General features: G+C 37.8%; 1 protein-coding gene across 1 annotated transcript; it reads right to left on the reverse strand.

The window, feature by feature from the left end:
* Window positions 1-2,302: 2,302 nt before the first annotated feature.
* On the reverse strand, window positions 2,303-7,126 carry hsd17b10 (hydroxysteroid (17-beta) dehydrogenase 10). The gene is given in 8 exon segments (XM_029436630.1): window positions 2,303-2,813; window positions 3,239-3,347; window positions 3,426-3,554; window positions 4,115-4,249; window positions 4,251-4,280; window positions 4,515-4,679; window positions 6,093-6,198; window positions 7,101-7,126. Coding segments are annotated over 7 exon segments (783 nt in total). The 5' UTR covers window positions 6,117-6,198; window positions 7,101-7,126; the 3' UTR covers window positions 2,303-2,622.
* Window positions 7,127-16,239: the final 9,113 nt, after the last annotated feature.

The raw sequence follows: 16,239 nt of genomic DNA on the forward strand, positions 1-16,239 counted from the left end.
GCTTACTTCTCTAAATAATGAAGTTCGCCCTTCAAACACTTAACACACCCTGAACTTTCCTTATCAAGTTTTGTTTCTACTGCAAGACAATTATTGCAGTTTTTCTCTACAATGCAAAAGAAATATTTCATGCAATAAGTGAAAGAAATCTGCAAACTGAACGTGTTTCCAATAATAATCTAAGATATAAGAGTAAGGCCCATTGCTAAAGTTGATTAGAATATAGAAATATTTACCTTTTATTAATTTTACACTGAATAAAAAATATAATTCCTGTAATATAAAGCATGGTACTGTATAATCCCTGAAGCAGTTTCTTCCCACATTTCAATCGTTGAAGCCTTGGTGGTTATTCAGACCTAACGCAGAAGAAAATGTAGACATTAAAAAATGTAATATCTAACAGATTTTACATTTTTATTCATCAATAAGATTTAAGATTAGCAGTTAAGATTATAATGAAATTGTGAGATGGTAACAGTAAATGTATTTATTTATATATATATATATTTATATAGACACATATATATTTATATAGACATATATATATTTATTTAGTTTAACTATAGGTATATAATTTATTGGGATTAATTCAATCGTGAAGGTTGTGAATCTGGCTGCATCACCACCAGGTGGCGCCATCGAGTAAACATGGAGGTGTTTGGACCAGAAGCAGAACTCTCAACTCTCTCACTCATTCATACATCCAGTCACAGAGCAACACAAGCATTCACCTGATGAATGTCCAATATTCATTCTCATTTTATATAATAACAAAACATTAATAATAATAAATACAAGAAGATCAATGTTTTGTATAATAACATGGTGAACATTAAACCTTCTAAATATCAGCATGTTAGCATGTAAGCATGAGCATGTTAGCATATAAGTATGAGCATGTTAGCATGTAAGTATGAGCATGTTAGCGTGTAAGTGTGAGCATGTTAGCGTGTAAGTGTGAGCATGTTAGCGTGTAAGTGTGAGCATGTTAGCGTGTAAGTGTGAGCATGTTAGCGTGTAAGTGTGAGCATGTTAGCGTGTAAGTATGAGCATGTTAGCGTATAAGTATGAGTTTGTTAGCATGTAAGTAGGAGCATGTTAGCATGTAAGTATGAGCATGTTAGCATGTAAGTGTGAGCATGTTAGCGTGTAAGTGTGAGCATGTTAGCGTGTAAGTATGAGCATGTTAGCGTATAAGTATGAGCATGTTAGCGTGTAAGTATGAGCATGTTAGTGTGTAGGTGTGAGCATGTTAGCATGTAAGTATGAGCATGTTCGCGTATAAGAATGAGCATGTTAACGTATAAGTATGAGCATGTTAGCATGTAAGTGTGAGCATGTTAGCATGTAAGTGTGAGCATGTTAGCGTGTAAGTGTGAGCATGTTAGCATGTAAGTATGAGCATGTTAGCGTATAAGTATGAGCATGTTAGCGTGTAAGTATGAGCATGTTAGTGTGTAAGTGTGAGCATGTTAGCATGTAAGTATGAGCATGTTAGCGTGTAAGTGTGAGCATGTTAGCATGTAAGTGTGAGCATGTTAGCGTATAAGTATGAGCATGTTAGCATGTAAGTGTGAGCATGTTAGCGTGTAAGTGTGAGCATGTTAGCATGTAAGTATGAGCATGTTAGCGTATAAGTATGAGCATGTTAGCGTGTAAGTGTGAGCATGTTCGTGTGTAAGTGTGAGCATGTTAGCATGTAAGTATGAGCATGTTAGCGTGTAAGTGTGAGCATGTTAGCATGTAAGTATGAGCATGTTAGCGTATAAGTATGAGCATGTTAGCGTGTAAGTGTGAGCATGTTCGTGTGTAAGTGTGAGCATGTTAGCATGTAAGTATGAGCATGTTAGCTCAAAGCATAACTGTGTCTAAATACAGCCTCACAGAGCTGCTAGCGTAGCTATAGACCGACCCCTCACAAATTTTGATCTGGCCTGCACATCAAGTTAGGATTTAATACATTTAGGCCCACCTCTTTGTAGCTGAAGAACAACTTTGATGCATCATATTTCGTTATAATTTGAATTTTTAGGGTTTTATCTACGGATGCTTGCAGAACTCTAGGCTGTATGGGACATGTGAACTACATGATCAAGGATCTTTTTCTTTGTTTTGTTTTTTATTTTTAACGGTCTCTGTAAAAACAACTATTCCTCAGGGGGAAAGCACACGGGAGAAGCTACCCTTCAGGAGTTTCTGCACATATTTAGTTATAGTTAAAGTTTTGCTGCCTAAACCTTTTTCTAAAATCAAATTTGTGCGATCAGGATGATTTAGGGAATACAAATTCTACACTTTGGGGAGTTAAGAAAAGAAACCTTTTATTTGGAATTGATCAAACTCATCTGAGGTTTATTATTGTTTAGATTAAATTACAAAACAACCAAAGTGGCGTGCATAAAGTACTGCAATGCTCTGAATGATGTACAGACATTTTTTACACACTTTCTGTCACATTCTCACACATAAAATTGATCAAATGTTAGTCATGGTTTATATTTACTATAGAAAGCTTTCTACAACAAAATTACACGATGCAAAAAAACACAAGAACACTCAGACATCAAAAAGTTCTCTTATTCGGATGAAGGTAATCAATGTGACCACACGGCGTCCGTCTCAGGGCTGCATGCGAATAGCTCCGTCCAGTCTGATGACCTCTCCGTTAATCATGGGGTTTTCTGCCAGGGCCAACACCAGGTGGGCAAACTCAGCGGGGTCTCCCAGGCGGGAGGGGAAGGGCACCTGGCGGGCGAGAAAGGAGCGCACCTTCTCTGGAAGACCAGCCAGGAGGGGAGTGGAGAACAAACCTGGAGGAAGAAAGAGAGAAATGTTACTTTCCAACAGTCATCAAATCTCACTCTGCATTCAAAATCCTTCTGCAAATAAAGTTTTAGACAACTTGTCTGACTGAGACGCTGACTTTGAAACAACAGCAGCATTCCAGTACCAGTACCAGTACCAGAAGGTCCAGTATGTCAGCCAGCATGCTTTTCTGACCCACAATCCTTTGCGCAGCAGATGTATGAGCAAGAAGGTTCAAGGTGCCATGTTGGCGCGAAGTCAAAGTTGTATTCATACTGCATTAAACAGTACATACTTTGTAAGCTGCCGTATGTACTAAAAGTTTTAAAAAGTATGCGATTTGGAACGCAGCCTTTATATCCGTACAAAAAAACTAAATGTAAAAGCTGTGGATGGGATTAATGTTTAAGCATTAAGTTTGTACACTAACCGGGTGCTATGGTGACGACTCGGACGCCCATGGATGCCAGATCTCGTGCGATGGGGAGAGTCATTCCAACGATGCCTCCTTTAGAAGCTGAATACGCTGCTTGGCCGACCTGGTGAGAAAAACAAAAAAGTGGTTAGACGGAGCGAACACTTTGTTATTTATTTTATATCTGCGTGTGTCAAATGACCTGTCCATCAAAGGCTGCCACACTGGCTGTGTTAATGATGCAGCCTCGGTGTCCGTCTGCATCCGGCTCGTTCTTCCCCATCTCAGCCACAGAAAGACGAATCACATTAAAGGTTCCTGTAATGTTCACCTGCGGAAAACACAAAAGGTATTCAGATCTCTTACTCCTGCATTCAAAACCTTACAGAAGTCATACGTTTTATCTCTAAATGTACTGGAGTTAACAAAAGTCAAAGTAGTGGAAGTGCAGTAAAATGTTCCCCGTCAGTGTTTTACTGTTATATATGATGTTGTTGGATTAATATCACCGCTGCATTAATGTGCACGTTGCATTTTACGTTTCTCTAAAAAGTCAGTTTTCAGCTTTGTGACGATGCTTCTTCCATCTGATCCAAGAGGCTTTTTAAAGACTTCATTTAGCTGAAGAACTAGGAACATTTATTCAACATGAAGAAACACTTCAGTCTTGAATTCATCATAAAAATTCAGAATCGGCACATCTGGAGATACGTGGTTTTCACCGGACAGGAAGCAGATGAGCTGAAAGCTAACTAAAGCTGTCAGACAAGTGTAGTTGAGTAAAAGGTGCAAGATTTCCCTCTCACATGCGTATAAAGTGGCATAAACCTTGAGCTGCGACTTGTATTGATGTTTCTACTAATGCTGCGTCCCGTTCACCCCGACTCTTACATTGATGACACGCTGGAAGTCCTTCAGGCTGTGAGCGATGCCTTTATTAAAGTTGTAGGTTTTAGCAGCGACGGCGATGCCGGCACAATTAACTGCCAGGTCCAGCTTCCCAAACTTCTCTCTGGCCATCGACACCTGCCGACTGCACGTCTTCCTCCGATGTCACCTGACAATCGACAAGACCCCAAGATAAATATCACCACGCGTACATGTGTGAATGCACAAAATAAAGATCCCATTTTTAGACATTATCTTTATTATCTTACTACACAATAATTAAATATTACATCACTACTCAATCCATGCATGCTGTAAGAACATGAGCCTACAGTATTGCACTTTGGTGTACATGCATTTTGATTTTGGACGATTGATTGTGTCTGGTGAGTTTTGGACTCACGTCTGCAGGAGCAAAGGCACATCGGACCCCCAGACTCTCTGCCAGAGCCGGTCCATCAGAAGAGGGCAGGTCCAGGATCACAGCAGACGCTCCGTTCTGGATCAGACGCTCCACAGTGGCCCGACCCAAACCGGACGCACCGCCCGTCACCAGGCCAACCATGCCCTACTCAACATGCACGGACCAGAGGGAGGAGGGTAGAACAGGAAACAGGAAACAAATTCAATTTTTAAAAAGTTTTTAAATACACAGGAAGAAATACAGCACATTTGTTTTGTGAAGTAATAGTAACTCTGTAACTCTGTACCGGAGTGTGTTACATCATGACTTTATTACAGTTTACTCATTTGATTATTAAAACATTAAAAAAAAAAGATATTCTAACTGTTAAACCCGTTTCATTCAAATATTTAAATAAAGCCTGAACCTGAACTTGTTTGTCCCCCGTCTCTAACAGTCCTCTTATGCGCCCCTCCCTTCCCATTTCTCCCTCCTTTTCCTTCAGTCTTTCTCTTTCCACACTGAAAACATCCTAGTAACACATGTTCAACAGTTTCCTTACAGCTACTAGTCCCACATTTATCTGACGCTGTCTTTTTCATGGTGTATCAAGTAGCATTGAGTCTTGTCTTAACCTAGAAAAAGTAACATCTTCTTTTCTACATTTACCTTTATTATTACAGACTTTTAAATGTTGTTAGAATCTCTATTCCTAGTATTGTTCTTCCATGTTCAATAAGGATATACATCACTTAGAAGATCCTCTCAAACTGTTTGACCTGATTATGTGCTTTGTGTTGCAGCTGCAGAATCTGAACACTTTAGTTGGTGTGACCTCCTCTACCCACTGAACACTGATGATTATTGCTGTTCTGCTGTGAACACTGATAACCTGCTTTAAATTCTCTTAGCAATTCATTTGTGTCATTTGCAAAATATTACATACATCTCTTTGATCCCTCTGAATCCCTTCTCTCCACTTTCCACAATGAATCATTACATCACGTCTTCCTGGTTCAAATGATGTGCTGTTTAAAATAGGCTTGATTCTTTAAATATAAAAAGTAAAATAAATAGTAAATCAGTTTTTAGAGTGTAATAACTCATACATACCTGCCTTTATACAATGGAAATGAATGGGAGTTCCTTTAATAGCTTTAAAGTACTGCTTATATATTAAAACATCAATTCTTCTTTCACTTAGAGAAATCATTTTAATAAGTACCTCGATGTAATACTTAAGTAGAGCACTTGAGTAAAAACTACCTAGATAACACTAAATGTAAGCGATAAACTACATTATTATTTTTGCTCATTTACGTAGAATAACCCTTAAATAAAAATGTATAAACTCATATCTCAAATTATTGGTGTCGCAACAATTTGGACTCATTGAATCCCAAACATGTTAGCTACACAATTAAACTTCTGAACTACGAGGAAAACAAACAACAGGGTGAAGAAGGAAAAGTCACATGAATCCCAACACACGCGTATTATAAGTTTAACTCATCATATAGTCTCAGAGTAAATAATGTCTGTGATAAAGTGTGAAGGTTTATCCTTTTCTTTCCTCACCTTGACACTCCGAATGTTCGCCATGTTGGTTTGTGGCGTCTTCTTCTTCTTCTGTGGTTTTAATGGCAGACTACAAACCAACGTTGAAGGTGAATGTCGCCACCTACTGTACCAGAGTGTGTTACATCATGACTTTATTACAGTTTACTCATTTGATTATTAAAACATTTAAAAAAAAAAAGATATTCTAACTGTTAAACCCGTTTCATTCAAATATTTAAATAAAGCCTGAACTTGTTTGTCCCCCGTCTCTAACAGTCCTCTTATGCGCCCCTCCCTTCCCATTTCTCCCTCCTTTTCCTTCAGTCTTTCTCTTTCCACACTGAAAACATCCTAGTAACACATGTTCAACAGTTTCCTTACAGCTACTAGTCCCACATTTATCTGACGCTGTCTTTTTCATGGTGTATCAAGTAGCATTGAGTCTTGTCTTAACCTAGAAAAAGTAACATCTTCTTTTCTACATTTACCTTTATTATTACAGACTTTTAAATGTTGTTATAATCTCTATTCCTTAGTATTGTTCTTCCAGGTTCAATAAGGATATACATCACTTAGAAGATCCTCTCAAACTGTTTGACCTGATTATGTGCTTTGTGTTGCAGCTGCAGAATCTGAACACCACTTTAGTTGGTGTGACCTCCTCTACCCACTGAACACTGATGATTATTGCTGTTCTGCTGTGAACACTGATAACCTGCTTTAAATTCTCTTAGCAATTCATTTGTGTGTATACGCCCAATCCTACATGCTCAGTATTTGGATGTTTTGATCCATCAGTAAAAATATGTAGATCATTATAGCACCTCTTTTCCAAATGTACCAAATGTTTGATTTCATCTCTGTCCACTCTCTCCTCTTTTCTAACATTTGAATGTTTACCTTTGGTTGTGGATCAGGACTCTAATGACATGAAACTAAATAAAAAATAATAAAACAAACTTGGAAAAAAATCAAATCAAATAAAACGCAATATAAAGTGAAAAAGAATAGGATAAAGGTTAATACTTAAATATGGAATCGGAGTTTCGGGCTTCCGGTGGAATCGCAATGCATGCTGGGGTGGCGGGCGTAGAAAAGTGAGCACCAACTCTACAAGGGCCTGTACAATTAAAGAAAATAAAAGAAAATATAATAATGTGAACTAATTAGAATACAAATAAAAGAAAAATTCAATACATATAATACAAATAAAATAAAGATTAACAATAAAAATAAATATAACCAAGAACGCAAAACTATTATTTAAAACAGATTTGTTCTCCTCAGATAATAAAAGCCAAATAAATAACATTCATCTCCTGAAATTCTTTGCAAAATATTACATAAATCTCTTTGATCCCTCTGAGGCTCTGAATCCCTTCTCTCCACTTTTCACAATGAATCATTACATCACGTCTTCCTGTTTCAAATGATGTGCTGTGTTTTAAAATACAATACATTAGTCACAATGATAAACAGTGATAAAAAATAATATGTTTTGCTTGTTGAATGGCTGGCACCTTTATGGAATCGCATTCACCCGTTGGGGAGAGGCCCGCATTGGTCTGGTTTAACCAATCGGTGTGCGTTTTAGGGACCGCCCCACAGATGTTGTCCAATCAAAGCAGCTCTACAAGGTCAGCTCAGGCAACCAACTGATGCTTCAGGAGGTTATGCTCATTATGCAGAATAGGCCGTTTAATTATAATTACTTTATATACTGCTGGCTAGCTTGTTAATTTCCCCCAAAAGTCAGAATTTGTTGATGATAATGTGTATTTTTAATCTGAGTCTGCAAAGTAAATAGCCATAAAATAAATGTGGAGAAGTTTAAAGTAGCAGAAATACTAAGTAAAGTACAAGTACCTCAGAATTGTACTTAAGTACAGTACTTTAGTAAATGTATTTAGTTATTTTCCACAATGGTATTTCTTTCACATCATACATATTTTACCCAACATGTTTCATCCTTTCAGTCATTAATCCTTAATTTGACTCACTCACGCTAAAAAACACAAAATAAATGTAGCAAAGCACATAAACAATATTTACCGTGTTTGGTTTTATCTCCTTTATTTTAAAGTGGATGCAAAAAATACAGCATTTAAAAATATTCAATCCTCTACAATCAACTTAAGAATCCAACACTAGAACATATTAAATCAAATTAATTATGATTTCAGGCACAATTTCACCTTCAAGGTGAATCAAGGGAAATAAAAGGCAGTGTCATTTTATTTTCTTAATGAAGAGATTAATCTTTTTGACCAACCAACAGTCCAAAACCCAAAGATATTTAGTTAAAAGCAGGAATGTGTCACTGATTTTAATAATCGATTAATGCTTTCAGTCATTTATAAACATTAACTCCCACAATTCTCTGTTTGCAGCTTTTCCAACGTGAGGCTTCACTGCTTTCCCCATTTCATATCATTGTAAACTGAATATTTTGGGTTGATAGATTGTTGGTTGAATAGACAAACTAATCTATAAAATACTCTGCAGATTAATCTGGTTAGTTGCAGTCCCTAATTTAGTTTAATATCGGAGGCAGGGCAGCAAACACAGACATTGTAGAAGCTGGAACCAATACATTGTTGCTTTAAAAAAAAAACATTAACACAGTTTATCAATCCTCAAAATCAAAAATAATAATTTTATGACAAAAGAAAAACTAATAATGCAATACAGTTAAATCTAACCATTTACTAGATTACCCAACTCCTTCAGTAAGGGCTGTCAAAAAGGTAAAGGATATACAGTACCTGTCTGCACACATTGCAGAAGCTGGAGGTTACTGCCACGTTGTGGAAGGCAGTAAGTTGTACAGTTGTATCTCCAAAATAGGGGTTACAATATCCCACACCCCACAACAACACAACTTACTACCTCACCACAGCACAGCTACAGACACATCTGCCCCGGCACGCCGCAGAAGCGTAGCAACAGCAAAGCAGTTCCCGTGGATTTGTGTCCAATTTGTCAACAACCAGGGACAGAAAATAACCAGCAAAATGAAGCTAGTGTAATTTTGGAACACTGTTGGTCACCGATGGCAACAGAGGCTTCAGTCACCGTGGCAACTGAAGGCACGATGTGGATAGGCTGCCGGCGGTCTCCATCATGCAGGGAGATGGTTTAGGTTGCCGTGAGAAAGACAGTAGGCTGTATAGTTATCTCCCAGATCTGGTGTGATCCTAAAACTATACAAACTACTACCTCATCCCACAGCTCCCCCTTCTCCTCTGGAGTCAAGATCATTAAATATCTTTACATTTAAAACTGCACAACAGCAAATATATATATATGTTCCCCTGTTATGTAGTAGTAGTAGTAGTAGTAGTAGTAGTAGTAGTAGTAGTAGTAGTAGTAGTAGTCATTTATTTGGTCCTAATGAACAATTTCCCAAAGTAATTGCACATAAAAATAAATAAATAACAATAAACAGGCACTAAAGGGATAGTTCAGAGTATGGGCACAGAAGCTAAGCAATGCACTGCTGTGGACAGGGCAGCAGCAAAACGTAAGCTGCATTTAGAATATTTTCACTGCTTTATCTTGCCCTCAGACTTTCCAAACGGTTACTGAAGTCGTCATATATGCTCTCTTCAAAGCCACCAGACTCCATTTCTGTTTCTGCAAACTGGGGGCGTGCTGACCGCCATCTACTGTACCTCATAACAACCCACACGCAAAAAAAATCTGAATTATCCCTTTAATTAAGTTAAGCTTATTATACCTACAATTTAACATAGCATATTCTAATAGGCAACCCTTTCACTACTAGGTTTAGGCTATATAAAGACTAAAAAGAAGCAAAAACAAAGTCCCAAAGCATTTCATACACAGTAATCAGGTTTAGATATTCAAAGTGAACGAAACATTTTTAATTCCTTGTCTCAACTACTTCTCAAGTTAACCCCTTTCACAGATATACATCTATTCATATCTGTCCTTACCCTTTTTATTTATTTTTTTATAAACATACATGTTCTCCTAAACTCATACTGGCTCTCACTAATTTCAAATAACTTCTGAATACAGTTAGGAAGCACATTATGTTGAGCTTTCTACATTGTATGAGCAGTTTCTTGCTCATTTCTGTTGAAACATATCTGACAAGGAGGACAGCAGTGACAGAATAAAGATGTGAGAGAACAGAAGAGGTGACCAAGCATTCAGAAAATGATGTAGCCTACTTCTTACAAAGCTTCCTGTCCTTGAGGGTCTCCTGACGAGTACCTAGGGAACAAAATAAAAACACATGCTATAAAAAGGAGCAGGACATCTGGCCTGACCACCAACGCAAATCAAACAGCAATCAATGAGCGACCGCGAACATGTTCTGCTGGTAGCTTGTATCCTAAATCAGGTGAGGCTAAGAGGCTAACCTGGGCACCATCTCAGCCTTTCAATCTCTTTAGCTAACAAGCAAAAACAACGTTTGTTGACATTGAAACGACCTCTATTCAACGAGTAAGAATGAAAGCTTGTTGCGAGGTAGTTAATTTAGCTTGTAACTGCAGCACCAGCCTTGGAAAGTCAGCTAGCCAGCTAGCTAGCCCAACAGTTATAACAAGCTAGCTGACAGCTAGCAGGAATTGGCGGTTGTCGACTTCTCAGTCCGCGCGCTGTCACATCCTCCGGCCCCGCGCGTGCGTCCTTCTCCCGGGCCCGCTGCGGCTGCAGTTGGTTCGACTGGATCAGTACCGATTAGTGACGTAAAGCTCGAAGCGGACGTTACCCGTACACAGTACCGACCGTCCGTAGCAGGAGTATCGCAGCGAGATGTTTCGATGCCTCGCTTCACCACGCCAAAAATCACGTGACCACCCCCAAAACGAGGCCTCGCGACGTCACGCTCGTGTCAGAGAGGGGTGGGTTTTTTCAGTTTATTGAACACCCATTATATTACAATAATGATAATAATAAAATACAAACCATATAAAATAAAAAAAACAAGGGGGATTTTATACAAATACATATATAAATTAATAAAATAAATACATAAAGTCCCTTTAAATATATTAATGTCTTAATCACTCGACAGATAAGTAAATTTTTGGAATGGAAATACTCAAATCAAGTAAAAGTACCTCAAAATTGTACTTAAGGATATATTAAATGTAGGCTATATTAAGTAATATTCTTAATGCAGGTCCTTCATTTGTTATGAAGTAATTCTTTATTTTTTATGGAAAAAATAATCTTCATAATGTGTAATTTTGATACTTTAGTTACATTTAGCTGATATTATGTTTAATATTGTATTTGAGTTAGGTTTTGAATTCAGGACTTTTTCATTTTATGGAGTATTTGAAGTTTGGTAATAATACTTTCATATGAGTAAAGGACATTCATAATTTTTCCATCAAAGCTAAAGTAATTTTACAGTGTATATATGTATGTATGTGTATATATATATATATATAATATATATATATATATATATATATATATATAGATATAGAAATAGAAATATAGATAAATAGATATGAAAGAGAGAGAGAGAGAGAAAGAGAGAGAAAGAGAGAGAGAAAGAGAAAGAGAGAGAGAGAAAGAGAGAGAAAGAGAGGGGGGAGAGAGAGAGAGGAGAGAGGGATAGAGAGAGAGAGAGAGAGGAGAGAGACATAGAGAGGAAAGAGAGAGAGGAAAGAGAGAGAGAGAGGAAATATTAATAATATAAATATATATATAATATAAATATATATAGAATATAATATATATTTATATCCTAAAATATATATAAATATCATTATATCTATAAAATCTTTATCTAATATATATATATTATATCTATCTAATATCTTCTATTCTATATCTCTATATATATAATTCTATATATCAATATATCTATATATATCTCTTCTCTATCTCTCTATCCTCTCTCTATATTCTCTATTTTCCCTCTTCTTCTTCCTTTATTTCTATATCTTTCATCTCTCTCTCTCTCCCTCTCTCTCTCTCTCCTCTCTCTTTCCTCTCTCTCTCTTCCTATATGTATATATATATATATTAATATACATATATATAAAATATACATATATATATATATATATTAAATATACATATATATAAAATATATACATTTATATATAAAATATAAAAAAATCATGACACCGGAGACAAGAAATACTTTTTTTACTAAAAGAATAAATTTTATTTCAGCACTGTAAGTCATTTCCCAACCAGTACAAACATGACTGCCATCTTTGTCTCTTTCTGAACCATTCCTCCCCTCCCTCTGAGATCAGACCACCAACAGCCAGACAAATTAAAAAAAAAAAAAAAAGCTTTCTTTTTTCTCGTCTTTCCACAAACAGTCCGGTGCTTCCATAATGCTAACAATGATGACAAATTATACCAACCATAATTATAACAGCAATAATGATGATAATATTTCTATAACAATAATATTATGGATAAATTTTAACCCTTTTCGTTGCACAGGTAGTTTTGGGTGGCCCTGTACTGAAGTACATGCGTCGGTACATTTGTGGCTGAGGGCCCGATTGACCAATGTGACAAGAAATAGCCCATAATGATCAACTTGAATTCCTAACTGGGACTCAGTCATTGGAGGGGGAGGGGGGGAGGGGGTTATACTGGAGCTTGGGGGGCTGTTGAGGGAGGGAGTGGCAGTGTAGAGAGAGACAGACATAATAGGGACCTTTATTCAAACGGGACAAAATGCTGCGAGAATCCTGCAAATAGATCAGAACAGGTACAACACAGCTGATGACTCCTTTCCACATTCTGTATGACAGACAATAACACTGTTTGACTTCTACAATACAACATAGTACATTTCTATTCTTTTGGGACTTTTGGTTCTCTTTAACATTGTCGAGCTCTTCAGAGGCTCTCCCAGTGCAGTGAGGCAGGATGCTTTTATTACCCGCTGGACAACTCTTTATCATTTCAGTCAGAGAGAAGGTGAATTTTCCTCACAACACTTCAGCTGAGATTTAGACAAAATTAATCAGAAATACATTTGTATGGATTAAAAACAGGAGCTTGAAATTTGACAACGGTGGTGAGTCTTTTAGGGCTTCAACGATTATTTTCTCAATTAACAGATTCATAGTTAAAGGAATAAAATGTCACAATTTCCATAAGCCCAAAGTCACAACTTGTTTTTATATACAAGATACATCGTTTACTGTCACATAAACAAATGAGGGCAGCGACTAATTATTTCCATTATGAATTTAATCTGCCTTCTCAATTCAACGTTTTGTCTTAATGTCAGAAAATGGAGAGAAATACAAACACCAGTCCAAAGATAAAAATATAATTCTCACATTTCAGATGCTGGAGGCAGCGAAGGTTTGCCATTCTTGCTTGACAAATAACCAATTATTACGCTAATTGAGTAATCGTTGCAGCTCTAAGAGAAATGCACCTAACTGAAAAGCTGGGGCATGTTTGCCGTTTCTTCTTAACTAAAGCGTTTTAGTTGCAGATTTATTAATTCATTTCTAATCTAACTCCACCAAGGAGGTTGTGTTTTCATTTGTTTGTCAGTAGGATTACAGAAAGACCACCGGCCCAATTCTCATGAAACTTGGTGAAAGGGTGTCACATTTTAGAGCAGATCTGAAGACACAAATTATTTTTCAGTTATGGAACCGGCCTTGGATGAGGTCTACATTCTCCCAGTGCCCATGGTTTACACAATTCATCAACATACAGAAGAATTATTTCTTGCTCGCACGCCACATTTTTATAAAACATGTATTTTGGAGGCCATCTAATCTCAGATTTGTGTTTTGAGGAAAATTCAGCTACTTTCAGAAACCTCCGTTCCCACACATGAAGGGACTTCAGTGCAGCAATGAATTTCTCTTTCAATCCGAGTCTGGGAAGTTAAAGGCAAGTTTGAGAGAGCACAACAATTGCATGTGAGAAAAATGCAAAAGAGGGCGCCAAAACCCCGGCGTGACTGAAAGCATATTTGTCGGGTGTCGTTCCTTCTTGTGTATTAGTGTTGATCTGAGCGCGTGCAGTGGTTCACACACAGCCTGAATTCAGTCAATGAAGAAGTTACAAATAAGCGCGAGCGAACAACAGGAGTGGTGATTTTTACCCACAATGCCTAAACCTGCCTACTCACTCACTGTCCACACAAACACTTCCTTCTTTCCCTTTCTGTCTGCGTCTCCACGAAAACCAGTGTTAAAAAACACCGTTACCTCACAGACTTATCAGATAAATCACACGTGCTGTAATGTCAATATATATATAATCATACTCATCAGAAAACTTGTTACTCAGGGGCAAACCGTCGATGTCGGGGGGGGGGACGGGGGGACGGGACTATGGGGGCTTTATATGGGGTAGAGGGGGATGCTAGGTGTACTTTGGTTCTCAGGTGTTTACAAGAAATAATTTGCTGCTTTGTGCAAGTTCAGCTTAGATTGATAATGAGTCGACCACGAAATTGTTATCAGGGATATTATGACAATCGTAACATAGTGCAGACGACAATTTTCATTTTGAAAACGGGCAATATTTACTTACGTACATAATAAACGGTGGTCTAAAGATGCCATATAAAATACAGGTAAGGAAAATCGCAATCATTACAGTTCAAATCTCTAGGTTGGCTAAGCGTATTTCAGTACTAACTGAAGCAATGGTAGAAGGATTAGATTAGAAGATGTAATAACATTAAAAATAGTAAGAAAAAACACATTTGCACAATTGAATAAAACCGTTTTGATTTTTTTTTTCTGATTTTTTTTCCAGACTCTGGCTAGATACATACAGAAACTGATTATCAACGTTAATATAACCTTTACTGTTAGTTGGGTTGATTAAGGGGCGGGGCAGCCCAAAGAGAAAAAGAGAAAAAACAGCCAATAGAAACGGTCCTAAAGGGGCTAAAAGGAGAGGCAGAGAGGGAGGTGATAAGAGTGAAAGAGAACTGAAAACCCGGACAGGGGGGGTTAACCTGTGTGTAAAATATGGGAGTGTGTTTTGTGTGTGACTGCAACTTTTAATGGGAATCAGTGGCCATGGCGTGTGTGTGTGTGCGTGTGCGTGTGCGTGTGTAAACTATGAGGAAGATTAGGGGGCAGAGAGAACAAGTGAATGAACATTTTTGGGGAGGGAGGGGGGCGAGAGAAAGTGTCATAGCAGGGGGGGCGGGGTTAGGATAACAAGCATAAAAATCACTGATCAAATATCTATCGAACTAAAACAGACAAGGACGAGAGAGGGACACTACATCATGTATTGTGTTGACTTTTTTTTTTTCATACTAGCTACTGTGTAACTCAGGGTTTAACATCTATGTATGCTGTGTGTGTGTGTGTGTGTGTGTGTGTGTGTGTATGTGTGTGTGTATAGAGATGGTTGTATTTCTTTTTAATGGCATGTATTTTGAATCCGTCCATGCAAAAACTTGAAAATGTGGGATTTCTTTTTTTTTAAGACTCAGTCGAATGTGTTACCAAAAATGATCTCTGATGAACTGACGACCACTCCACTGGGAACTGAAACTGCACAACATCACTTCAGCACAAAAGCAGAGAGAATGCTGCTGGTAACAAACGCAACTGAATACCTGTTTGTGTCATGTGTGCATTTGTGTGTGTGTGTGTGTGTGTTTTTAACTGGCGAGCTAATCGAGAGGGCATCGTATACCAGATCACGCTCTGGCTCGCCGCAGAAAAGCCATCTTCTAACAATGTACTGTTGCGATACACATATTTGTACTAATGTCAAAAGTTGAAAAGCAGTTAAGTATATGACTCCTAGTAATTCTAGACTTTCGGCCAGTGGAGCTATATTCTCTAGCCTAGTCTTGGTGTCTGTGTATTACAGTCCCGTGTTAAGCCCAACGCTGTTTACCTACTCTTAACCTATTAACACCTACAGCACTCGTATGCTTAATCCCTACCAATAACGGCTAACAGGTCCGAAACTCTGATTTCATTTGGTGTTGGTGTAAGAGACGGCGGCGCGGCCCAGCCCTGTGATAACGAGCGTAGGCCTACACTCACGGCTGGGTCAACGGTCATGGTTGAGTTCATAAAGTGAGGGGATGTCTGACGCGACTACATTAACACTTACAGATATAGTCAGGGTTTGTTCCTTCAAAACGGCGTTTCATAAGAGCTTTTTTCCATGTCAATTTTGTGGCACACGATAGAGCACA

This window comes from Cottoperca gobio, chromosome 7, assembly GCF_900634415.1.
Source record: "Cottoperca gobio chromosome 7, fCotGob3.1, whole genome shotgun sequence".
Lineage (NCBI taxonomy): Eukaryota > Metazoa > Chordata > Actinopteri > Perciformes > Bovichtidae > Cottoperca > Cottoperca gobio.